This window comes from Bos taurus, chromosome 7 (assembly GCF_002263795.3).
Source record: "Bos taurus isolate L1 Dominette 01449 registration number 42190680 breed Hereford chromosome 7, ARS-UCD2.0, whole genome shotgun sequence".
Classification (NCBI taxonomy): domain Eukaryota; kingdom Metazoa; phylum Chordata; class Mammalia; order Artiodactyla; family Bovidae; genus Bos; species Bos taurus.
Window position 1 is genome coordinate 5,656,123 of NC_037334.1, and position 25,979 is coordinate 5,682,101.

Consider the following 25,979-nt stretch of genomic DNA (forward strand, 5'->3'; position numbering starts at 1 on the left):
GGCAGTTGGTCCTGGCAGTTGGCTGGGCGTCTAGGTGTCTTCCATGTGGCTTCTGAACCAGTAGATTAGCACAGGGTCACAGGCTAAACCCTGCTCACTATGGGCAAAGAATGGTTTTCACATTTTTGAACAGTTGAAACAAAAAAAAGTCAGAAGATTGGTATCCCATGACAAATGAAAATTCTAGGAAATTCAAATTTCCATGTCTGTAAATAGAGTTTTATTGGAAGCCAGACACATAAATTCATTTTCATATTGTCTAGAGAAGCTTTTGCACGCACATAATGAGAGAATTCCAAGTTGTAGCAGAGACCATATGGCCTACAATGTGGGAAATATTTACTCCCTGGCCCTTTACATAAAAAGTCTGCCAACCTCGGGGCTAGATCAACTTCCTTACATGGGATGTCAGGAGGCCACGTTCCAAAACAGGGAGCGTGGGAGGCAAGAATAGCCTTATCCTGAGAATTCACATCTTCCATCACATTCTATTGGTCAAAAGCAAGTCAAGAATGGACTTCCCTTGTCGTTCAGTGGCTAAGAATCCACCTGCCAATGCAGGGGACACGGGTTCGATCCCTGGTCCAGGAAGATCCCACGTGCCTCAGAGTAACTAAGCCCGTGTGCCACAACTGCTGATCCTGTTCTCTAGAGCCTGTGCTCTGCAACAAGAGAAACCACCGCAGTGAGAGACCCACACACCGCAACGAAGAGTAGACCCTGCTCGCTGCAGCTAGAGAAAACCTGCGAGTAGCAATGAAGACCCAGCAGAGCCATGAATTAAAAAATATTTTTTTAATGAATAAACTTAAAAAAAAGGCAGGGGGCAAGTTAGGAGCCAACTTGGCTTCAAGGAGAGGGAAACTAGTCCCCAGGGCTTGATAGGAGAGGGTTGCAAAATACTATGACGGTGAATTTCACACTTAAGACACCATGGAATCTCAAGATGAGCTGTCCAGACAGAATTCAAGAGGGAGGAGGGAAGAAAAAAAATAGTTGACTCTTATTAACTTCTAACTGGAATTGTGCATGTTTTCTCATGGGCTATCAAAGCAGCTATTGTCCAGTTCTATGACTCTGTCACCCGCATAAATCTCAGATAATTTCAAGCACCTCATGGTCATGGCAGGCGGATACCTTCAAATATCATTTACACTCGTCTCAACTTAGAAATCACAGTAAACTCAACATTCAAAAAGCTACGATCGTGGCATCCGGTCCCATCACATGGCAAATAGATGGGGACAGACTTTTATTTTTTGGGCTCCAAAATCATTGTGGATGGTGACTGCAGCCATGAAATTAAAAGACGCTTGCTCCTTGGAAGAAAAGCTATGACAAACCTAGACAGTATATTAAAAAGCATCACTTTGCCGACAGAGGTCCATATAGACAAAGCTATGGTTTTTCCAGTAGCCATGTACAGATGTGAGCATTAGATCACAGAGAAGGCTGAGCGTCGAAAAACTGATACCTTTGAAATGTGAAGACTCTTGAGGGTCCCTTGGACTGCAAGAAGATCAAACCAGTCAATCCCCAAAGAAATAAATCTTGAATATTCATTGGAAGGACTGATGCTGAAGCTGAAGCTCCAATACTTTGGCCACCTGATGCGAAGAGCTGACTCACTGGAAAAGACCCTGATTCTGGGAAAGATTGAGAGCAGGAGGAGAAGGGGACGACAGAGGATGAGATATTTGGATGGCATCACCGACTCAATGGAGTTTGAACACTCCAGGAGAGTGTGAAGGACAGGGAAGCCTGGAGTGTTGCAGTCCATGGGGTCACAAAGAATCAGACACGACTGAGTGACCAAACAACAACTTAGAAATCACAGTCATTAATTAGTAGAGCCTTTGTGATTTAGGATTACCAAATGCATTTATGAAGATTGAATTCCTGAGTGTATTCAGTAAGATTCACTTATCTTTTTACATCACAATTGAATAAGCTATTTTCACACCTGCATCTCAGTCTGACTGGCTTCTTAGTTTCTTCGCAGCTGTCTCCTGAGACCAGCCCATGAGCAGCTGGCCCTCTGCCCTCAGAGGCAGCAAAGAATCAGGTCGAGGTTTAGGTAGATTACTGACGTCCTAAACTGGCCTCCTAAGGATTCCTAATCCTGGGGCAGCAGCCAGCCAGCAGGCTCAGGGTCACACAAGGTCCTTCCACCCTGTCCCCAGCACCCAGCCAGAGTTGCCATGGCCTCCCTTTTCTCTGGCCGCGTCCTGATCCGAAACAACAGCGACCAGGATGAGCTGGACACAGAGGCTGAGCTCAGCCGTCGACTGGAAAACCGGCTGGTGCTGCTGTTCTTTGGTGCTGGGTCTTGCCCGGAGTGCCAGGCCTTTGCACCCATCCTCCGGGACTTCTTCGTGCGGCTCACGGATGAGTTCTACGTGCTGCGGGCAGCCCAGGTGGCCCTGGTGTACGTGTCCCAGGACCCGACGGAGGAGCAGCAAGACCTGTTCCTCAGGGACATGCCCGAGAAGTGGCTCTTCTTGCCCTTCGAGGATGACCTGAGGAGGTGAGACAAGAGGAGAGGTCAGGGAGGGCTTCCTGGAGGAGGGGCTGTTTCTGCTGAAAGTGAAGTGTTAGTTGCTTAGTCGTGTCCGATTCTTTGCAACTGCATGGACCGGAGCCCGCCAGGCTCCTCTGTCCATGAAATTCTCCAGGCAAGAATACTGGAGTGGGTTGCCATGCCCTTCTCCAGGGGATCTTCCCAACTCAGGGATCAAACCCAGGTCTCCCACGTTGCAGGCAGATTCTTTATCATTTGAGCTACCCACGAAGACCATTTGTTTATTGGTGTATCTGTTCCATCTGGAGTTGATAAAAGCATCCTCTGTGGGCCAGTCAGGACAGAGAAGTCAGGCGTGGAGATGGGGGAGGGAGGGGCACCTATGCCCATTTCCACCCAGCTGCAGGGGAGTTTACCACCTAGGGGGCGAGCCAAACCTGAAACCAACACTCAAACACCCAAAGAAATACATAATAACAAACTGCAGCAGTTCCAAAGGCCAAAGGGAGAGTGTCGTGTGAAATATAACAGGGAGACCTTGCTGAGATTTGGGAGTCGGGGGATGCTTCCCAGAGGAAATGGCTTCAAAGAGAGAACCCCAAGGAGGGAGGAAAGGAGGGTACAGAGTTAGGAAAGGGAAGGGTTTCCAGGCAGAGGACAGACACAGCACAAAGGCTCGGAGGATTTCAGAGAAAAAACAGCCAGTTCAGGGAACTGTAACTGTTCCCTGAACTGTAAAGAAGCCAGCAGGTACCACGCATGCATGTTAAGTCACTTCAGTCGTGTCCGACTCTTTTGTGACCCTATGGGCTGTAACCATGGGCTGTAGCCATCCTCTGTCCATGGGATTCTCCAGGCAAGAATACTGGAGTGGGTTGTCATGCTCTCCTCCAGGGGATCTTCCCAACCCAGGGATCAACCCAGGAATCGAATCTGTCTCCTGCGTTGGCAGGCGGGTTCTTTACCACTAGCGCCCACCTGGGAAGCCAGCAGGCATCGTGTGTAGCAGTGCCCTAGTCAGTCAGTTCAGTCGTTCAGTCATGTCCGACTCTTCGCAACCCCGTAAATCCCAGCACGCCAGGCCTCCCTGTCCATCATCAACTCCCAGAGTTTATTCAAACCCATGTCCATCGAGTCGGTGATGCCATCCAGCCGTCCTAACCTCTGTCGTCCCCTTCTCCTCCTGCCCCCAATCCCTCCCAGCATCAGAGTCTTTTCCAATGAGTCAGCTCTTTGCATGAGATGGCCAAAGTATTGGAATTTCAACTTTAGCATCATTCCTTCCAAAGAACACCCAGGACTGATCTCCTTCAGAATGGACTGGTTGGATCTCCTTGCAGTCCAAGGGACTCTCAGGAGTTTTCTCCAACACCACAGTTCAAAAGCATCAATTCTTCAGCACTCAGCTTTCTTCACAGTCCAACTCTCACATCCATACATGACCACAGGAAAAACCATAGCCTTGACTAGATGGACTTTTGTTGGCAAAGTAATGTCTCTGCCCCAAATGTCGCCTAATAAGTGGGCCTGTGATCCTCAGACAAGCAGTGGAGCTGAGAGAGAGAGGTGATTGGGTTCAAGCTTTCCAGTGAGCTGCCCGATAAACAGTGTGATCATTTGTGGCTATTTTCACACTTTCCCCTTTTCTGCAATAAGATTGTCATTCTTTTTTATTTATTTTTTGGTTGCACCACATGGCACACAAGATCTTAGTTCCCTCACTAGGGATCAAACCTATGCTCCCTGCAGTGGAAGCATGAAGTCTGAACCACTAGACCACCAGGGAAGACTCAGACTTACATTCTTTTTAAGCCCCCAGTTTTTATCATGAAAAATTTCCTGCAAGCCGCACAGAGCATCCAAGAGAAAAAAAAAAAAAGAGAGAGATAAGAATAATTTCAAAGATATCAAAAAGTTGAAAGGAGCACACAATGAACCCCATGAAGATTATTCATATGTTTCTATTTGCTTTATCTCCACTGGTGTGAAGTTTGTGCTGAACCATTTGAAAGTGAGTTGCAGATTTTGGGACATTTTACTGATCTCATCAGTTTTGTTACAAAACGTAGAAGTTTCTGGTCATGGAGACCTTTATCCGCCACCCAAGATTATCAGAGTTTGCAAACTTGCTCACTCCCACAGGCTTCTGCAGCTGAGGAGGCTCCATTCCCCAAAGGGCAAATATCTCCCTCCTGAGGGGCAAGAAATGCCAACGACAAGGACATCACAGCCAAACACTGACTTTGTTTGGGGCAGGGTCCTCTCAACAACAGGTGGTGCTAGTGGTAAAGAACCCGCCTGTCAATGCAGGAGAAGGAAGAGTCGAGGGTTCAATACCTGGGTTGGGCAGATCCCCTGAAGAAGGGCATGGCAACCCACTCCAGTATTCTTGCCTGGAGAATCCCATGGACAGAAGAGCCTGGTGGGCTACAGTCCATGGGGTCACAAAGAGTCGGACACCCTTCCCCCAGGCAAGTATCCAGACAGTTTCTACCCTCTACCCTTCCTACATACTAGGCTGCCAGATAAAATACAGGATACCCAGGGAAATTCCTTGGTGGTCCAAGTGTTAAGACTCCAAACTTCCAATGCAGCGATTGTGGGTTTGGTCTCTAGTCAGGGAACTAAGATCCCATAGGCCGCATGAAAGTGAAAGTGAAGTCGCTCAGTCGTGTCCGACTCTTTGCGACCCCATGGACTAGCCCACCAGGCTCTTCTGTCCATGGGATTCTCCAGGCAAGAGTCCTGGAGTGGGCTGCCATTTCCTTCTCCAGGGGATCTTCCCAACCCAGGGATTGAACCCGGGTCTCCCGCACTGCAGGCAGACGCTTTACCATCTGAGCCACCAGGGAAGCCAAATTAGGCTGCATAGCCAAATTAAAAACAACTTTTTTAATCAATAAAATACAGGATACCCAGTTCAATATAAATTTCACATAAGCAATGGAGAATTGGGAGTATAAGTATGTCCCACATAATTCAGGGATATACTTATAAAAAGTTATTTGTTGTTTACATGAAATTCAAATTCGTTCACACAGGGTATCCTCTATTTCTAGTTGCTAAGTCTGGCAACCTATTCCTTTGGGATTTTGCAAGCACCACCTATGTTTCTCTGCGTGAAGGCCGGCAAAAGGGCCACCTGAGAACCCAAATTAAGAACTGTGGATGGATGGGCCCAGCCCTGGCAGCCTCCTTTACTCTATGAAGACTGCATAAGATTCTGGCCTAAATGGGAGATGAAGTCTGGGGTCTCCAGTGGATGGCTTCTGACAGCCTTCCTCTCATACAGAAAACAAAATCAAGTTCTTCCCATGGCCCTGCACTATGATCAGGGCCGCACTCCAATCTCTCCCTGATGTCCGGGCCTTTGCACCAGCTGAGCCCTCTGCCTGGGAAAACCTTCCTCTGTTCTCCCCTTCCTCATCCTGCAGATCTCAGCTCCAAGGGCACCTCCTGAGAGAGGCCCTCTCTGACCCTAAGTCCTTTAGCCAGTTTAATACCTCTTTATGGAATTGATCAATATTTATTCACTCATCCCATGTGCGTTTTCTGAGCATCTGCTGTGTGTCCTGCACTGTTTCAGACACTGGGGACACCCGGGTATAGAGACAGAAATCCGTGCCCCAGTGAAACTGCTTTCTATTGTGGGAGAAAATGACAACAGGAGAAATAAACTATGCAGTGCGTTGGGTGCGGAGAGTCGTGGATCAGCAGAGAGAGCGGCAGGGAGGCACTGAAATGTAAGGCTGGGTGTCTGCAGCATACAGGGTCTTAATCCTCAGATGTCTGGGGAGACCGCTCCAGGTAGAGGACACGGCCAGTGCAAAGGCTCTGTGGTGGGTGCGTGTCTGGGGCGTTGGAGGCACAGCCAGGAGCCCAGGGTGGCCCCGGCCTCTCTGGGTTCCTGGGCATTCTTAGAGGCTGGTATGGGACACTTGCACACAGAAGGCGCTCAGCAAGTACTAGGAGGAGGGGTGGAGGGTTCCTCAGCTCAGGATCTAGGACGAGGGTCCGATCGGACTGACCCACCCGCCCCGCAGGGATCTCGGGCGCCAGTTCTCCGTGGAGCGCCTGCCAGCTGTCGTGGTGCTGAAACCCAGCGGGGATGTGCTGACGCTCGACGCGGCCGACGAGATCCGGCGCCTGGGCCCTGCCTGCTTCGCCAACTGGCAGGAGGCGGCTGAGGTGCTGGACCGAAGCTTTCTGCAGCCCGAGGACCTGGACGACCCCGCGCCGCGGAGCCTTACCGAGCCCCTGCGCCGCTGCAAGTACCGCGTAGACCCGGCTGCGCGGAGGGCACGAGGCCGGGGAAGAGCGGGCGGCTCCGGACAGGAGGGCGAGGCCGAGGGCGAGGCCGCGGGACTGTTCTGACCCCTGGAGGGTGGACAGGACTGGGAGTTCTATGATGAAACCTCAGGAGGAAGGTTGGGGCGGAGCCGGGGGGAGGGGGAAGCCGGCTGCTCTGATCCTTTTGGTGGGAGGGGACAGAGAGGGTCAGGTCTGTGATGAGTCCTCCCCCCACCCCCAAGGGTAGGTGGGACTGGCGGCTGGAGGCTGTTCTGAATCCCCTGTAGGAAAGAACACAAGGAGGCGGGGCGGGGGACAGCGAGGGGGAAAGCGATTCTTTGATGAGCCCTCATCTCCCCCTGACTGAGGGCTGGAGGAAAAGGGAGCGACAGAGGATGAGATGGGTGGATGACATCACCGACTAGATGGACGTGAGTTTGAGCAAGTTCCGGGAGTGGGGATGGACAGGGAAGCCTGGCGTGCTGCAGCCCATGGGGTCGGAAAGAGTCAGACACGACTGAGCGCCTGAACAAAGACAAACCCCTCCTCCCGGTAGTGGGCGGGACCAGAGTGGGGGAAGCTGTTCTGAGCCCCAAGGTGGAAGGCTGGCTGGCAGAGCAAGCACAATCTCTGAAAAGGGCTCAACAGGGCGGGAAAGGGGGACAGGATGAGGGGAAGGAACCTCTCTGAGTTCAGTCCAGGAAGGAGGATGTCCTCGGTGGCTCAGTCGTATCGGACTCTTTTGCGACCCCATAGACTGTGTGGCCTGCCAGGATCCTCTGTCTATGGGATTCTCCAGGCAAGAATACTGGAATGGGTTGTCATTTCCTATTCCAAGGGATCTTTCCAACCCAGAGATCAAACTCACTGTCTCTTACGTCTCCTGCATTGGCAGGCGGATTCTTTATCACTAAGGCTACCTGAGAAGTGCAGGAAGAGGGAGGTTCAGTTCAGTTGAGAGGGAGGCGACCCAGCTTAAAGCCGAACCCCAGGGCTGGGGATGGAAGCTGTCTTTATTCTGAGCCCAGCCCCAGGAGCAGAGGGGAGGTAGGGGGTGGGGCTGCTCTGAGCTACCCGGATGCGGAAGAAAAGCCTAGAATTGGGGCGTCGAGGTGTTTTTGAGGCCCATCCTCCAGGAATGAGTGAGGGCGAGGGGGTGTGTAATGACATGGCGGAGAGAAGCAGGGCAGGACCTGATGGAGTCAGTTCTGACCACCCTCCCACCCTCCCGCAACTCCCACCCCGCCACCCCCGCCAACAGATGGAGGGTGAGACCCAGGGCAGGGCGGATGACGGAGATTTCTAGGTGAGATCCCCCTCAGAATCTGTCACCCAGGGCCTGTCTTGGTTCTCCAGTGGCATGTCTGACTCATATTTTAAAATATTCAGAAATATCTTTAAGACTGAAGAGGTGAGATGGTTAATAGTTGCAAAAAGGGAAACTACAAACTAAAATCGAATGAATTGCGCTGAGAACGGCTCGCCCATCACACGCTAAATGAGTTGTTCACGTATTTTATGCGCTAACTTGCAACAATCCTTTAACAACAGATTTATCGTTTACAAAAGATGCAGTTCAGTATTTGGTACCATGTGCGCTGAGTCCCGGACCTACAGCGAGGGTTCAGTCTCCCTGTTGTTGGTGAACCCCGAGGATTCCCCGTGAGGGGGTGGGGGATGGAGAGACAGCAGAATATAGATATCAAAAATGCCAGGCGGGAACACTTCCTGGCTGTGTGACTCTAAGACAGTCACCTCCGCCTTTCTAAGCCACCTTTTCTCCTGTGCTAAGTTGCTTCAGTCGTGTGGGACTCTTTACGACTCCATGGACTGTAACCCTCCAGGCTCCTCTGTCCATGGGATACACCAGGCAAGAATACTGGAGTGGATTGTCATGCCCTTCTCCAGGGGATCTTCTCTACCCAGGGATTGAACCCTGGTCTTTTAAGTCTCGGACACTGGAAAGCGGGTTCTTTACCATTAGGGCCACCTGGGAAGCCTTCTTTCTCCTGGGAAATGACAATAAGATAAGGTTCTACCTAGCAGGTCAGCCAAGGAGCCAGAGCTGGAGCTCGCCCCGCGCACCTATCTCTTCACTTTGTCTCTGGCGCCGCCTGGCGGCGAGACGTGTCGTCTGAGTGGGGCTAAACATGCTAATAAATGCAACCCACACCTTCTCCCAGCTCAGGGAAAAGGTAAGTGGGGAAGGAGTTGAGACTCGGATTTGGGAGGCCCTAGAGGCTTCACTTTCGCTTTTCACTTTCATGCATTGGAGAAGGAAATGGCAACCCACTCCAGTGTTCTTGCCTGGAGAATTCCAGGGACGGGGGAGCCTTGTGGGCTGCCGTCTATGGGGTCGCACAGAGTCGGACGCGACTGAAACGACTTAGCAGCAGCAGCAGCAGCAGAGGCTTTGGGGCTGGACAAGTGCTTCATTTCATGCTCATCCCTAACCCCCAATCTCCAGGGGAAGAGAGGCCACCTGTTGCTGAAAGTTCACCCTGTACTCTCGACCCTGCGGTCATTTTACCCATCAGGTGCGGGGCTGGGGGCTCAAGGCTCACAAACTTTTCCCAAAAGACCCCAAAATTTGAAACCTGAAAAAGATAAATGACTCCCCAAGTTGGAGAAAAGACATGGAAATTCAAAACCAGTGGGATCTATAACATTTCTGGAAAGTAGTATAAAGCACTGGTTTTATACAGCCAGGCTGTCTGTGGTGAGTGTGTGGCCCAGGGAGTCACTGAACCTCTCACGGCCTCAGTTTCCTCTTCTATAAAGTCCAGATGATGGCTATGTCATCTTTCAGACCTGATACATTAAGACAGGGATCTGCTTGCATCAGGCCATGTTGACCTCAGTTACCCTTAGATTCTGGATGCAGCAGGAATGTGTTACTTTTGAAACCTTTTCCAGATTTGATATTTCAAACTTTACAAGAATTCCAGAGCCAGAGTACAAGGCAACCCATTCATTCATGTCCAGCAAGCCTTTATTGAGGACCTACTATGTGCTGGGTGCAGATCCAGACACAAAGGGAACGCAGCAGTGGACACTTGAAGTAGTCCTGAAGCAGCGGTCCTGAAGCAGCCCGCCTCGCCCCCACCCCCCAGCCACAGATAGCAGGAAAGTGTATGCAATGTGCTGCAATGTGCTGCCAGAGATGCCAAGCGCTGTAGGAAAGCAAAAAGACAAAACAACCCAAATGAACAAAGGATACGAAGACACACTTCTCCAAAGAAGACATGCAAATGGCTAACAAGTGCATTGGCCAGCGAGGATGCACTACATCCCTGGTTATTATGGAAATGCAAATCAAGATTGCAACGAGATACCCCTTCTCATCCTATAGGATGGTTATAATCAACAAACAAAATAACAAGTGTTGATGTGCAAATCGAGAAATTGGTGTACTGTTGGTGGGAATGTAAAATGATTTTGGGGTGTCTGGTGCTGGCATTGTGTAAAACAGGCAGTTCCTCAACAGCTTATAGTTACCATTATAACCCAGCCATTCCACTCTGGGTATAGACCCGAAAGAAATGAAAACCAGGACTCAAATTGCTCCATGGACCTGTTCCTAGCAGCACTATTCATAACCAGCTAAAGGTGGAAACAACCCAAATGTCCATCAACAGATGGATGATAAGCTGAATGTGGTCCATTCATACAATGAAATATTATTCAGCCATAAAAAAGGAATGACACGTGCTACAGTATGGATGAGCCTTAAAAATCTTAGCCTCAGGGAAAGAAACCAGACTCAAAAGACCACGTATTGTCTGGTTTCTTTCATATGAAATGTCCAAAAAAGACAAATCCGTAGAAGACAGAAGGTAGATTAGTGGCTACCAAGGGCTGAGAGAGGGGGAATGGAAAATGGCTGCTAATGGGGGTTGGGGTGGGGAATGGAAATTCCAGAACTAGATGGAGGTGATGTTGCACAGCGTTGGGTATGTGCTAAAGACCTCTGAATGGTTCACGTTAAAATGGTTAATTTTATGTCATGTAAGTTTCAGTTATATTTTTAAAACTTAACAATAAATAAATATGGAGAAGGAAATGGCAGCCCCCTCCAGTATTCTTGCCTGGGAAATCCCATGGACAGATGGGTCTGGCAGGCTACAGTCCACGGGGTTGCAGTATTGGACACGACTGGGCATGCACCTTCTTTTTACAGCATACATAGGGGAAAAAAGAAATTAAATGTTATGAATATATACAAAGAATATCCATGAGCATATATATATATATATATATATATATATATATTTGAATTTATTCTTTTGAACTGTGGTGTTGGAGAAGACTCTTGAGAGTCCCTTGGACTGCAAGGAGATCCAACCAGTCCATTCTAAAGGAGATCAGCCCTGGGTGTTCTTTGGAAGGAATGATGCTAAAGCTGAAACTCCAGTACTTTGGCCACCTCATGCGAAGAGTTGACTCATTGGAAAAGACTCTGATGCTGGGAGGGATTGGGGACAGGAGGAGAAGGGGCCGACAGAGGATGAGATGGCTGGATGGCATCACTGACTCGATGGACGTGAGTCTGGGTGAACTCCCGGAGTTGGTGATGGACAGGGAGGCCTGGCGTGCTGCGATTCATGGGGTTGCAGAGAGTCAGACACAACTGGGCAACTGAACTGAACTGATGATGCATCCATGGAGTTCTGGAGGAGTCTTCCATGTCCTGGGGGTTGTAGGCAGATACGTGAACTTAATACCAAACCTAGGAGCTAAGCATGTGAGTTGCAGAGTTGCCGTCACAAATTAAATGGTCAGCCTCGCCGTGCTTGTTATGCCAAGGTAACAGTACTGGTGGAAACGGGTGGAACTCTGAGACCTGGGATGGGTACATTTAGGCAGACATGAGGCTGCAAACTGAATACCTCTAAATTGCCCCAAACCTCCTTTGCCCAAGGAGGCGTCCTTTCCCCAGTCTCTGAAGCAGTTATCCCTGCTCTGCATACAAGTGTCTCAGTTGCTACACCTGGAATATCTGCCTTCCAACCCAGTGGCTAGTCTCCTTAGGGCCTCTGTTTGGCCACTAATAAAAGCCAGTTGAGTCATGGAAAAATGACAGATCATCACAAATTTATCTAGGTGGTGATTTAAAAAAAAAAAAATCACAATTCTAAGTGAGGAATCTCTTCTGGAGCAAATTAACACAGCACCAGGCACCTGATAATGGAGCTACAGACTCGGAGAATGCTTTCTTCTTCATTCACATCGCAACCAAAATCAGAATAGAAGCGGGAACAAGCGTATAACTTTGGTTGATGCCTCAGTTCAGTTATATGTACTCTGCATATAAGTTAAATAAGCAGGGTGATAATATACAGCCTTGATGTACTCCTTTTCCTATTTGGAACCAGTCTGTTGTTCCATGTCCAGTTCTAACTGTTGCTTCCTGACCTGCATACAGGTTTCTCAAGAGGCAGGTCAGGTGGTCTGGTATTCCCATCTCTTTCAGAATTTTCCACAGTTTATTGTGATCCACACAGTCAAAGGCTTTGGCATAGTCAATAAAGCAGAAATAGATGTTTTTCTGGAACTCTCTTGCTTTTTCCATGATCCAGCGGATGTTGGCAATTTGATCTCTGGTTCCTCTGCCTTTTCTAAAACCAGCTTGAACATCAGGAAGTTCACGGTTCACGTATTGCTGAAGCCTGGCTTGGAGAATTTTGAGCATTACTTTACTAGCATGTGAGATGAGTGCAATTGTGCAGTAGTTTGAGCATTCTTTGGCATTGCCTTTCTTTGGGATTGGAATGAAAACTGACCTTTTCCAGTCCTGTGGCGACTGCTGAGTTTTCCAAATTTGCTGGCATATTGAGTGCAGCACTTTCACAGCATCATCTTTCAGGATTTGAAATAGCTCAACTGGGATTCCATCACCTCCACTAGCTTTGTTCGTAGTGATGCTTTCTAAGGCCTCAAGGCAATGCCAGTTCCTTTGTTCCTTATCATAGTATAGACCTTGCTGCTACTGCTGCTGCTGCTGCTAAGTCACTTACTTCAGTCATGTCTGACTCTTAACGACCCCATGGACTGCAGCCTACCAGTCCATGGAATTTTCCAGGCAAGAGTACTTAGGGACTCCAAATATCTTGACATCCCACAGAACACCATACCGGTCCATTATATGGAAGACATGCTGACAAGCCCTGGTAGACAGGAAATAATAATCACTCTAAATGCTTTTGTGATTAATATATACATATACAGAGAAATATACACAGACACATACATATGTATATATTGTGTTGTCAACTAAAAGAAAAATACACAATGTGAGAGTTGTGAGTTAAATTTTATTCAGGGTCTTACTGAGGACTATAACCTGGGAGATAAGTCTCTCAGCTCTGAGGAGCTGCTCTGAAGAGGTGGGAGGAAACTAGTTTATATGTTTTGCTGTTAAGGAATACATGTAATCAGACATAAATCTTGGTGAAATATTACTGCTACTCACAAAGAACAGATGTTTCAAGTTCATGGTTATGCTGTTTTTCTATGTATGGGAAGATGCAAGAAATAAGGTTCATTTAAAAATTAAAAAAAAAAATTCTTCTTGAAATGCAAAAAATTAAAGAAATAATAACCCTCCAAAAGGTGCCGTGGGAAGAACAAAGTCTAGCAGTGAAGGACGGGTGTGCTCTTGGGGAGGAGGTCCAGGAGGGCCTCTCTGAGGTGGTGACGTCTCTGCACAGCCTTGAAAGAAGGTGAGCGGAGGGGACATCCCAGTCAATTGCCAGGTCCGCGGGTAGAGATCGCGTAACAAAGTGAATTATTTAAAAATTCGTGCAAGTTTCTTTTCTTTTCCCTCAAACAACGATAAAACAGGCGCTTGGAGCGGCGGGAGGGGAAAGGGGGACACTTTAATGAGTTTAGTGGCCCGTGAGGGCCCTTGGACACAGCCACTGTGCCCTCATCCCACGTGGGGCCGCCTCCGCCCCTTATTCGCCCCGCCCCTTTCTGGCCACGCCCCCCAAGAGCCCGGAGGCCGGGAGCTGGCGCCCACAGGGTCCCCAGAGAGAGAGGAGACTTCGTCTCAAGTTTTCCCAGCGCTTCCTCGTCCCCACCGCGACTGGCGTCCCAAGCTCTCTGTGCCCATTCCAACTTTCAAAAACCGCCCCATTCTGGACCGCCGAGGGCCCTAGAACGCTCCTCAACTGCCCTGCCTCCTAAAATCTCTTTGATTCTTCAGCTGTCCCCCAGGCCCGCAGGACCCCTCCAATGGCCAGGTCGTACGGCGGCCGGGTGCTGGCCGCGATGGTCTTGTTGGGCATCCCCGCGGCGGTGCTGGCGGCGCTGGGCGCGCAGCTGCTGTTCCAGCTGCAGGCGGGCCGCGCGGAGCTTCGAGGACCGCGAATCGACGGGCTGGGCCCGGAGCTGGGCGCCGGCCCCCGGCTGCCGGAGGACGCGGCCGGGGCGCTGCTGCCGCTGGCAGCCGCGCTCTCCGCGCTTGCCCTGGTGCTGGGCCTCACCTGCCTGCTGCTCGCCGCACTCTGCGGCCACCTGGGCGCCGAGATGGCGCGGGGACCGGGCTCTAACAGGTAGGAGGACCGGCCCCACTGCCTGGCTGGGGTCTGGACGAGCCCGGGAGAGCCGCTGCCCTTCTCTGGGCCTCAGCTTGGGGGAGAGCTTTCCTTTCCCTTCCTCCTTTCGTCCATCCATCCCTCCCTCGCTTTCTCCTCTCCATCCATCCCTCCCTCTCTCCTATATTTGTTGAAAATTTACAGCAGGTACAACTGCTGCTGCAACTCCCCATTTCACAGATGCGGAAACTGAGGCTCAAAGAAGGCCTGGAAGCAGCTAGCCCCAGTTGATAGCACTTGTTATTTAATGGAACCCTAGGCTCTAGGTGCCTCCCACATCTTGTGATTAGCACAGTGAAGCCCCCTGAACGGCTGGTATTCGTGATCATCCTCCTGTTTAGTCTCAGACAGGGGAGGCTGCTCAGTCTAGCTGCTAAGATTGGAAGGGAGTGGACTGAATTTGAACTTGAAGCTGATAGAGCCAGAAACCTGTGCCCTGGCTAGGGGTGGGCGTGGGGGTGAGGGTAGGGTTCCTTATCAGGCACCTGAGCTCAGGGAGATGGGCACAGGCGGTGGGGCACTGCATGTGGAGTGAGGACCGTTCCTTGAGCCAAAGACTTGGCTGTCCCACCTTCCTGGGGGAGGGGAGCCAGGATCCCGGCCCAGGCTTCCATAGATTTGATCAGATGGGCGCTTCTACCACTGAATCCTATCCAAACCATGCACCCTCCATCTGCTAGTTCAAGGGGGGCTGAGACCAGTACTGGGTATTGGGGACTCAGCAGGATCCAAGTGGATCTGGACCACCTTCCTGGGGATGCAGATAATGAAGAAGAAAAACAGATTAATAATGTCAAATGGTGATGAATGCTGGAAAGGGAAGAAAATGAGGTAATGTGGTGGAGCAGGAAAGGGTAGGGATGACACCAACCATCATGGGGATGGGGGTGAGTCCTACCATAAAGGGAAGACTGAGCTGAGACTTGAAGAAGGAAAGGAGTTTCAAGATCTAAGGGACTGTGATCCAGGCAGAGGGACCAGCATGTGCAAAGGCCCTGGAGCAGGAATGAGCTTGAGGTGTTAAAGGGGGATGGAGGTCATTGGTGTGGCTGGGGTAGGGGTAGATAAGGGAGATAGGACCAGGAAGTGGAAGTGAGAGGTACTGGATTTTTTTGGCTACATCGTGGAACTTGCGTGATCTTAGTTCTCTGACCAAGGATAGAACCCACACTCCCTGCAGTGGCAGTGTGGAGTCTTGACTCCTGGACCACCAGGGAAGTCCAAGAGGTACTGGATTGTATAGAGGTTCCTGTGCTCTGGTGAAGCTCTTAGGTTTTTACTCTGAGAAAGCTGTGAGCCAGGAGGGGCATAATCTGACTTAAGTGGGTTTGGAAGAACTCACTCTAGCTACTGTGCAGAAAAGGGGTCAGGAGGGGAGTTGGCAGAAAGAGGGAGGAAGCCATTTCTACGGTACTGGTGGGAGGTGAGCAATGATGGAAGCTCCTTTTCTTGATCTCACAGGACTGGAGAAGAGCATGCACACAGCAGAAAAACTTAACATAGGGCCGGGTTCAAAATTATATCCTCAATGCACACAGCTCTTGGGAATCTCTGTTTCTATTGCAGCTGATAACAAATTCACCTCAGTTTCCTCATTCCCAAATAAGCTTATGGTCAGTAAAATAATGGAAGTCAGGTGCCTAGCAAGTATCCACATGCAACGGCTGCTTCATAAATGTTGGATGTTCTAGTGGACTGATGTATATAAGTAGGTTGTTTCCCTTATGGCTCAGATGGTGAAGAATCTATCTGCAATGCAGGAGACCCAGGTTCAATCCCTGGGTTGGGAAGATCCCCTGGAGAAGGAAGTGGCAACCCACTCCAGTATTCTTGCCTGGAAAATTCCATGGGCAGAGGAGCCTGGTGGGCTACAGTCCACAGGGTGGCAAAGAGTCAGAGACGACTAACATTTTCACTTTCACTACATCGGTGGGTTATGGGGGAGGGGAATGGAATGGATGATGACAGGATGGATGAATGGACAGATAGTTGGCTGGCTCAATGAATGGTGACTGGGAGACAGATGATGGATGGGTGGGTCAGGGGTGGGAGATGGATCGATGGATGAATGAATGGATGGTGAATGACAAATGGATAATGGATGATAGTGGCTGTTTAAATTAATGGGTGGATGGATTAACACAGCATGGTTAAATGGATGGATGGCTGTATGGTTGAATACGTACAGATGGATAGGTGGATGGATGGATAGTAAATGGTGGCGGATGGTAAAGAATGATTGAGCAGGGAGGGGGATGGATACATGGGTGGATGTTTGGGTCCTCACATGGATCTCCAGTTCCCCAGAGCTGGACCATTCTCCCTTCCTCTCCTCCCCAAGCTTCTTCCACCAGTTCTGCCTCCTGAGTCCATTTTCTTCCTGCCCCCCTCCCTGCCAGGTCTGACTGGTTTCTCTATGACTGCCGCCTCCTCAGACATGTGGCTCTCGGCCTCTTCTGTTGTGGGGTCTCCGTCTACTTGGCAGGTATGTGCTCAGGATAGAACATGGGGTGTAGGAGCCTGAGTTGGAGCAGCCAAGGGTGATGGCCCCACAATTAGGGTCAGCTCTGGAGCCAGCCCACCTTTCTCACTCTTGGTTCTGACACTTGTGCACACGGCTGGCATCTGATCCCAATGGGGATTCCATAAATGGTGGTTGTCTTCAGAACACTCGTGATTCATCACTTGTCTACACCTGGTTTGAACAAAAGTTTCCCAGTCTTTGCTGGTTTCTGGAGATAATGTTTCACAGGTTGGCCTTAGCAAACCTGTGTTTTGATCACAAATATCAGAATCCAGCTTAAGAAGGGCTTAAGAAAAAAAAAAAAAAAAAAGCTTCCTAAACCAGAAATGCAATTTTAAATTCCCAAATATGAAGCAGAGTAAAATCTAATAACTTGGGTGTCAGAAGGACACACAGTCTTTCCTTCCCTCGTTTGTAACTCTTCTTTGATCACCCACACATGCTGGTAAAGAAATCAAATCATCACACTTCTTTGAAGAGACTGTTGACATCTTATGTTTTGTCCCAATCTTGAAAAATATGTTGCTGATTCTGGAGACTCAGTGTTAAATCATCCATAGATCTCTAGTAGCCCTATAGATTACCTGTTTTACTGGAGGGAAAAAAATCAGCTTACTGAATAACAAGGGATTTGCTGTTACTGTTTTTTTCCTTAGTACCACAATAGAGAAATAGAAGTTTGGAAGATATATTTAAAAGATAATTTATGAAATATGAGCCTAGGGTTTATTGTGGGAATTTGTACACACAGGATAACTAACTCTGGATCACTCTTGTTGTTTGACTTAATAAAATACTCTGGATGTGGGTTTTTTTAAAAAAAGAGAGTGGATGGAGTGACTTATCTATCTGAAAAGGTCAGGGGTTAGTGGCTTCAGGTGTGGCTGGATCTAGGCACTCAAATGAGGTCAGAAAAAAAAAAAAAAAATGCTTCTCACTTCACCTCTTCACCCACTGTGCCCTGAGAAAGAAGTCTTTATCTGTAAGCACTTTCAACATAGTACCTATGACCTCAAGCCTTTTCAGGGGCTGACAAAACTGTTAGAGACTTGGAGAATAAAATATTCTAGTCCTAAAATACACAAAAACTCACAAAGGGCACAAAAACTATGTCAGCCTCATTAAGCATTAAATTAAGAATTTGTTCAGCTCCCATTTATATTCTTTTTGAGGTTGGGTGACCTCACTCAGCAAGAATTCCCAAGCATGTCCAGCCAGTCAGTCATTCATTGCTAACCAGAACCAAAATAATAATTATAAAGACCTTTTAAAAATGTTTAGAGCAAAAAAAGTCCTTGGCCTCGCTTTAATATGCCAGACATAATACAGTGTGGCATGTTCAAAAGCAAGAGTGCAGAGCTGGAGAAAGCCTAAAAACAGTCCACAAAGTGCCAAGAAATCCCCCACCAACTCTGACCCGCTCTCCTTTTTTTGTTGTTGTTCAGTTGCTAAGTCATGTCCGACTATTTTCGACCCCAGGGACTGCAGCACACCAGGCTGGCAATTCTTTAATTGCTGCCATAAGGAAATTCCCCTATCCCCATAGTCCAGGCAAAGGTCCCAGGGCTGACTCTGATTGGCTGAACTCCGGTCATGTGATAGCCACGCACCAATCACTACAACCAGCGGAAGCAACACTCTGACTGGCCAAGACTTAGGACCATATACATCACTGATGCCAGGGAAGCGGGTCAGTCCTCCTAGCCCAGTGAACAGGGTGGGGTTAGGGACTGGACCAGCACCTCTCAATGGAGGCTGATTCTGCCCCGGAGGGGACCCTGGGCAATTAATATCTGGAGACATTTTTGGTTTCGTGATAGGATGGAGGAGGGTATACTGGTATCTGCTGGGTAGAAGCTCCTAAATATCCTACGATGCACAGGATAGTTCCCACCGAAAAGAAAGGTGCCAACCGGACATTGGATAGGGCAACAGAGAACCGGTCCTTGAGGTCAGGTCGCCAACTGTCTTATTGTTCAGATAAGCCAACTGAGGTCAGAGAGGGACTGTGATTTACTCCAGGTCAATCACAAGGATTGCAAAAGTCTGAGATCTGGGTTGTTTCAATTGTGGTTAAGTACACATAACACTGGCTTCCCTGGTGCCTCAGGGGTAAAGAGTCCTCCTGCCAAAGCGGGAGATGAGGGTTTGATCCCTGGGTTGGGAAGATCCCCGCGAGGAGGAAATGGCACCCCATTCTAGTATTCTTACCGGAAGAATCCCATGGACAGAGGAGCCTGGTGGGCTACAATCCACAGGGTCACAAAGAGTTGGACATGACTGAGCGTCTACACACACAGTAAAATGGATGTGATGGTGACACATTTGTCAGGTGTGGAAGGGTTAGATGAGTTAGTCTATGTGCCTATCATAATGTACAGTTTTCTACAACTGCCTTCCGTGTTGGGGAGCTCTTCCAGGGCTTGGGGATCAAACATTGAATGAGAGCCATTTCCTTCCCCAGCACTGTCCATCTACGCCCTGCTGCTCTTCGAGATCGAGACAGGTGCAGCAGCTGCCTCCATCCTTGGCTTGGGTGCTCTAGTCCTGGTGGCAGCACTGACCCACACTCTGCTCCAGGCTGCCCGGACCACCCGCCGGGGCGTCCATGAACTGTCCCCACCACACTTTGAAGATGACCCTGTCTGCCCTGCTGAAGTCTCCAAGGCCGGCCCCAGGGCCCAGCCCCAGCAGGGTACTCATCACTGGACTCTCTACTCATCCTTCCCTAAGCTGGGGGACTCCCTCAGACCCATGGTCACTGACACAGCACCTGCAGTCATGGGAGGAGGCCGGGAGAGCTGCCTGCCTGCATCCCGCATGCACCGGACACTGTCTGCCAGTGAGGGGCGCTGGGGAGAGGTCACACATGAGATGCGCAGCATCCTGGGCCATAGGCCAGCGGGTTCAGGGAAGGACTCTACCTTGGTGTGAACCCAAGGATCAGGGATAGAGACCTAGTGTCAGGCAGCAGGAAGAGGACTCTTGTAGAAATAGCTCCAGGTTCAACCACAGTAGCAGTACAACTTGATTTCTCTCTCAGTTCGCAGCATCTCTGAGTTTTGTCCTCAAGTTTGCCTCATGGCACAGAATGGCTGCTGGGGGTCCAGCCTTCACCTTCTCACTCAGAGAGAAAAGTAGAGGCCAGGACTGACTCAGGAGCTTTTGGAAATCTTCCTGAGAGGCCTTGGAACTCTTCTGGTTATACATCACTGGCCAAAACAGTCATGTGGCCACACTTCAGCATAGAGGAGACAAGGAAATGTAGCTGCCCAGAATGAATAAAATTCTGTTCTAGGCAGGAGGGGGAGGGGAGAGCTTAGAAAGTGGTTCTCTAAACATCTCCGTCCATTTTACAGATGAGGAAACCGAGGCCCAGAGAGGGGCAGTGACTCACCAAGGGTCCCATGGCCAGTACTGAGCATCAGAGCCTGGATTCGAACCTGGGTCCTGTAACCTCCATGCTGCTGATAGTGCAAGTCTCAGACTCTGCGACTCCTTCTGGGCTGTGAGCATTTGAAACCTGCATGTGTCGAGCTCAGAGCAGCCCCGGGCCACGGATGCACCTGGAGACCTGGACCCAGGCTCCTGGCTGTGCCTGTGGCTGAGGGCTTCACCACTCTGTGTCTCAGTTTCCTGGCCTGTAAAATGGGAACAGAGGTGGTTCCTTCTTCTAGGGCTCCTGTGAGACACTATATGAGTCATTCCAGGGGCCTGTGCACAGCAGGTCCTCAATGCTTGTCAACCTGTGCTTCTGTTAGGTTGGGGTGCCTGGTGGCAAGAAAATGTGGGTTGATGGCTGGTTTCTGGGACTCTTGAAACTTATGGGGCTTGGTGGTTAACTCAGAGCCCCTCAGGGGTCTGAGCCCTTCAGACCCTCAGGGGTCTCCCGAGGTCCTGGCCCCATCCCTGTCCTGCAAAACTGGAAAATAAATTCCATGTCATTATCTCCATGTCACTTGAGCCACAACCAAATGTGCCTCATGGCCAAGTTAGGTCTAGGATGAAGGGTGCACTGGAAGGAGTGGGGGTGGGGAGGGCAAGAGTTGGGGGACAGAGTGTACCCCTTGTAGAGCCAAGTCTGGAATCCATTTCCCACAAATCTTCATGCATATAAATATCACAGCGGGTGGGGATGCCCTGGTTCCTGCCCCCACTCCGAATGGACAAGTGTCCTCAGCAGTCTCCCAGCCTGTCCCTCCCTTCCTGGGCCACCTAGGGCCACTAGTGGAGAAAGCTCAGCCACACAGTGGCTTGAAGACCCCAGGACCTGTCCCCATGGGCAGAGAGGTGGCAGCGCCCAGCAGCCTTGGGGGAGGCTGGTCCCCAAGCCAATGATCAGGTAGAGACTTGGATGCCCCACTCCCCTGGGCCACATCCTTCCTGAGCCCCCTGGGAGCCTACACAAACCTCCTCCTCCTATATGGCACCTGTCTCAGGGGGTATCCAGCCTCTTGGTGTGCATGAAAATATCAATGGAAGAGGATAACGTTAGAACAAATATCAAACTTCCTGGTGGTCCAGTGGTTAAGAACCTACCTTCCAATGCAGGGGATGCAGGTTTGATCCCTGGTTGGGGAACTAAGATCCCGCATGTCATGGGGCAACGAAGCTGCAACTAGGGAGCCCGCAGGCAGCACTTACTGAGCCTCCCGGCTCTAGAGCCTGTGACCGCAACCAAGACACAGTGCAGGCAAAAAAAACCATGTCATGTCACATGCCTGGTACTGCAGACACGCACCAGGCACTTCTTGGCTTTAGTTAATTCTTAGGACAACCCCGCTCACCGATAGGAAACGGAGGCCGGAGAAGCAAGGCCGCTTCTGTGCGACCACACAGCAATGGTGATGGCTAGGAGCACGTAACCTTGTCACATGGATCCAGGACAGAGCACACGCCGGGGAAACATTGGAGACTCCAGTTTTCTGCGAACTCTCTGGAATGGGGGAGGCCCTGGGGACTCTGAAGAGGGGCAAGAGAGTTGAGGAGGAAGGACCCCAGGTGGCTGTGGGTGAGGAGTGCCTCATCTCCTGGACTGGTCAGGAGAATTAGAAGTTGAACTTCTAGGCCTCACACCCAAGGCCAGGACCAGGGGAGACGGACAAAAGTTAAGGCAGCTCAAAAGAATTGAAAACAAGTGTTCAAACAAATCCTTGCACGTATGTGTTCATTCTAGTCATAATCACCAAAAGACAGAACCAACGCAAATGTCCATCAACAGATGAATGAGGAAACACAAAGTGGTGATACGATAATATTCCATACAACGGGATAGTACTGAACCGTGACGAGGAGTGGAGCTCTGGCACGCTGCAGCACGGGTGAGCCTACAGAACGTCAGGCTGAAGGAAGCCAGACACGGAAGGCCACGTGGTGTATGATCCCACTTATATGAAATGTCCTGAACAGGCGAATCGATGACAGTGTAGATTAGTGGTTGCCAGCGGCTGGGTGGGGACTGGAGAGTGATGGCTAATAGGGACGAGGTCTCCTTTGGGGTGATGGGAATGTTCTGGAACTAGATACAGGCGGTCCATGCACGAACTGACACTGAGCTGCACATTTTTAAATGGTGAAAGTCTGGTGTTCCAGGAGCCAGCTGGTGCAGACCTGGCTTAGGGAGCGGTCATGCGACCTCTACCTCAGTTTCTTTCTTTATAAAAATTGGACCAGAGACTGCCCTGGTGGTCCAGCGGTTGAGCATCTGCCTTGCAACGCAGGGGATGAGGGTTCAATCCCTGGCCGGGGAACTAAGACCCCACACGCCACAGAACGACAAAGCCCTTTGCGCGACAATTACTGAGCCTGCTCATTCCGGGGCCCTCACGTTAAAGCAGGAGAGCCCAAGTATGGCAGTTAAGACTGGATGCAGCCAAATAAACAAATACATTTTTAAAAATCAGGCAAATTCCCCCGGCTCCTACATAGCACCGCTGTGAGGACCAAATCAGAAAGGGTGTCAGTGGCTCCTCCCCAACGCAAGTCACTATTAGCAGTCTGGCACACTTTAAGATGTAGACAACATCTGTCAAAGATGTGGCCTTGGTTTGGGGTCATCAGAACCAAAGACTGACACGATTGCTGAGATGTGGTTTACCTGGGAAGTGACAGAGTCCAACTGCCGGTGCAGGAAACCGGGGTTCAATCTCTGAGTCTGGAAGATCCCCTGGGGAAGGAAACAGCAACCCACTCCAGTATTCTTGCCTGGGAAATCCCATAGACAGAGGAAGCTGGCAGGCCTCAGTCCATGGGGTTGCAAAGAGTTTGGACACAACTTAGTGACTAAACAACAACGTCCCCCAGAAGCCCTAGAGCCCTGCAGTGGGCACCAATGAGCAGATGGCCCTGAGGGCAATTGGGACTCCATCCCACTGGGGACCCCAGGGAGATGCATAGAACACACACGGCAATTGGTCCCACTCCAGGGGCAAGGGGCTGGGGTATTTATCCTCTCATCACCATCCAGCATTAGCTGAGATCTGTTCCTGCGGGGCTGACCCCTCACGTTCCTGGCCGTCCCTGTGTACCAGCTAGACATGCACCTGTGACCACAGGAGGCCCCAGGCAGGGCCACAGGGATTTACTGTGAGTGGCCTTCATCACATAGAGACTACTGTGGAGGGGATGGAGGTATAGATAGCATCTGTTCAAGCTTCAAGGCACTTTTGCAACAGCAGGCATAAATGGGATATTGAAAGCACTTAACTCTGCTATTTGTGATTGAGAAGAACTATTAATTTTTGGATGCCCGCCAAGTGCCAACACCTTGCCTAACTCCCACAAGGGTCACCACTGTTGTCGACTCAATACAATCCCTGGTCTCTCTCCTTTACTTTAAAAAAAAATAAAATTATTTGTCTTCACCAGGTCTGAGTTGTGGCATGTGGGATCTAGTTCCCTGACTAGGGATTGAACCCAGATCCCTGAGTGCAGAGTCTTAGCCACTGGACCACAAGGGAAGCCCCTCTCTCTCCTTTATTTCTTGCTTCCTTTGGAATGATGACATTTAGAACAGAAGGCCAGATGCCACCTTCAGGGAAATTGCTCAGAGCAACAAGGGGCCCATTCCCATCAGAGAATACTTTATTCAAACCCTTTAAAACATATTTTGGTGAAATAAAAATTTTGAAAAGACTTCATGAGTCTCCCATCTTCAGGATGTTTCTAGGTACGAGGCACATAGAGCCTCAGACTCAGAAGACCACCTGAGATGCCAGCTGAGTTTATGAGGACAAATGGAGCAGGAATGACAAAAATGTTCCCTTAAAACCCAGCACACTCTCTTTCCCTGATTTAAATATACTTGTCATTTGTATCAGTTATTTATTGCTGCATAACAAATTATCCCTAAACATCAGCAGCTCAAAACAACACATTTCTTATCTAACAGTTTCTGTGGGTCAGGAATCTGGGCATGGCTCTCCTGAGTCCTCCCCTCCACACTGTGATCAAGATTCAACCAGGGTAATATCTGCTTTGAAGCTCACTTTGTGTTGTTGGCAGGATTCAATTCCCTATGAGCTGTGGAACTGAGGCCCTAGGTTCCTTGATGGCTGTTGGCCAGAGGCTGCCCTCAGTTCCGTGACATGTGGGTCTCTTTATAGAGCAGCATGTATCATCAAAGACAGCAAGAGAGCCTGCAACAAGATGAAAGTCTTGTATTTTAAACTTAGTTACAAAAGTGAAGTCCCAGAACCCTTACTGTATTCCATTGGTTAGGAGTAAATCTAGGGACTTCCTGGTGGTCCCCTGGCTAAGACTCCATGCTCCCAATGTAGGAGGTCTGGGTTCAATCCATGGTCAGGGAACTAGATCCGACATGCCACAACTAAGAGTTCAAATGCCAAAATTAAGACCTGGCTCAGCCAAATATATAAATTCAAATAGTTTTTAAAAAGAACAGGCAGAATGAATGATGGGATAGAAGCCTTGTGGGATTTGGCAGGGAGGGGGCCAAAGGGGATGCTCAGGTTTGGCACAGATCAATGCTCTGATTTGGGGGTGGGGAGAGAAGCAGGGACCACAGCCGGCCTCTGAAACATTTAAATACAACTGTGGGGTTTGGGCTTCCCTGGTGGCTCAGATGGTAAAGAATCTGCCTGCAGTGTGGGAGACCTGGGTTCGATCCCTGGGTTGGGAAGATCCCCGGGGGAAGGGAATGGCAACCCACTCCAGGATTCTTGCCTGGAGAATCCCACAGACAGAGGAGACTCGTGGGCTACAGTCCATGGGGTTGCAAAGAGTCAGGCATGACTGAGGGCTAACACTTTCACTTTCATAGTGTGGGGTTTTCCACTAGCAGAGGCCATCCACTCTGCATGGACTTCGGGCTGCAGAAACCTTCCGGCAGAGAAGGACTTTCAGAGCCAGGAAGCATTTTTACAATAGTCAACATGGACAATGGAGAGACACGCCCCCACAAAAATTCCCCCTCAGAACTACCCTTTGAGGTGAGGACCAGTGAGATGCCCATCGTATAGATAGACAAACTGAGGTATAGAGAGATTAAGCCATTGCTCAGGGTGACCAGCTAGTGAGCACTGGAGCTGTGACCGCATGTCTTCAGAAATCTCTCTCTCAGTACTCAGGTCCCTGCAATACCCAGCTCTCAGCGCCCAGGAGAGAGCAAAAGGCAAAAGGATAAAGCTCTTCTTTCCCCTCTCCTGTGTGTGCATAGCTGCTTAGTCATGTCCAATTCTTTGTGACCCTATGGACTGTAGCCCACCAGGCTCCTCTGTCCATGGGATTCTCCAGGCAAGAATCCTGGAATGTGTTACCATTTCCTTCTCCAGGGGATCTTCCCAACCCAGGGACTGAACCCAGGTCTCCTGCATTGCAGGTGGATACTTTACTGCCTGAGCCACCAAGAAGCCCCCTCCCCCTGTAGCCCAAGATGATATAAGCTCAGTCAGAGTGTTGATCAATGTGGCCCAAGTCAGGAGTTGCGGAGCCGGGGGACAGGCTCCATTGGGATCCTCTGGTCCCTTTGTGAGGCTGTCTGTCGCCAGGCCCTGTGGGGTTCAGAGAGTTGCGATTTTGCAGAGTC

At 49.8% G+C, this 25,979-nt stretch overlaps 2 protein-coding genes across 2 annotated transcripts; both read left to right on the forward strand.

The window, feature by feature from the left end:
• Nucleotides 1-2,195: 2,195 nt before the first annotated feature.
• On the forward strand, nucleotides 2,196-20,886 carry NXNL1 (nucleoredoxin like 1). The gene is made up of 3 exons (XM_015471924.3): nucleotides 2,196-2,527; nucleotides 6,565-7,242; nucleotides 20,293-20,886. Exons 1-2 carry the CDS (start codon nucleotides 2,202-2,204, stop codon nucleotides 6,893-6,895), a joined length of 657 nt encoding a protein of 218 aa, XP_015327410.1. The 5' UTR covers nucleotides 2,196-2,201; the 3' UTR covers nucleotides 6,896-7,242; nucleotides 20,293-20,886.
• TMEM221 (transmembrane protein 221) lies at nucleotides 7,156-20,886 on the forward strand. The gene is made up of 5 exons (XM_024994800.2): nucleotides 7,156-7,242; nucleotides 13,424-13,533; nucleotides 14,019-14,367; nucleotides 16,809-16,894; nucleotides 19,398-20,886. The coding sequence occupies exons 3-5, from the start codon at nucleotides 14,048-14,050 to the stop codon at nucleotides 19,865-19,867; spliced, it is 876 nt and encodes a 291-aa protein (XP_024850568.1). The 5' UTR covers nucleotides 7,156-7,242; nucleotides 13,424-13,533; nucleotides 14,019-14,047; the 3' UTR covers nucleotides 19,868-20,886.
• Nucleotides 20,887-25,979: the final 5,093 nt, after the last annotated feature.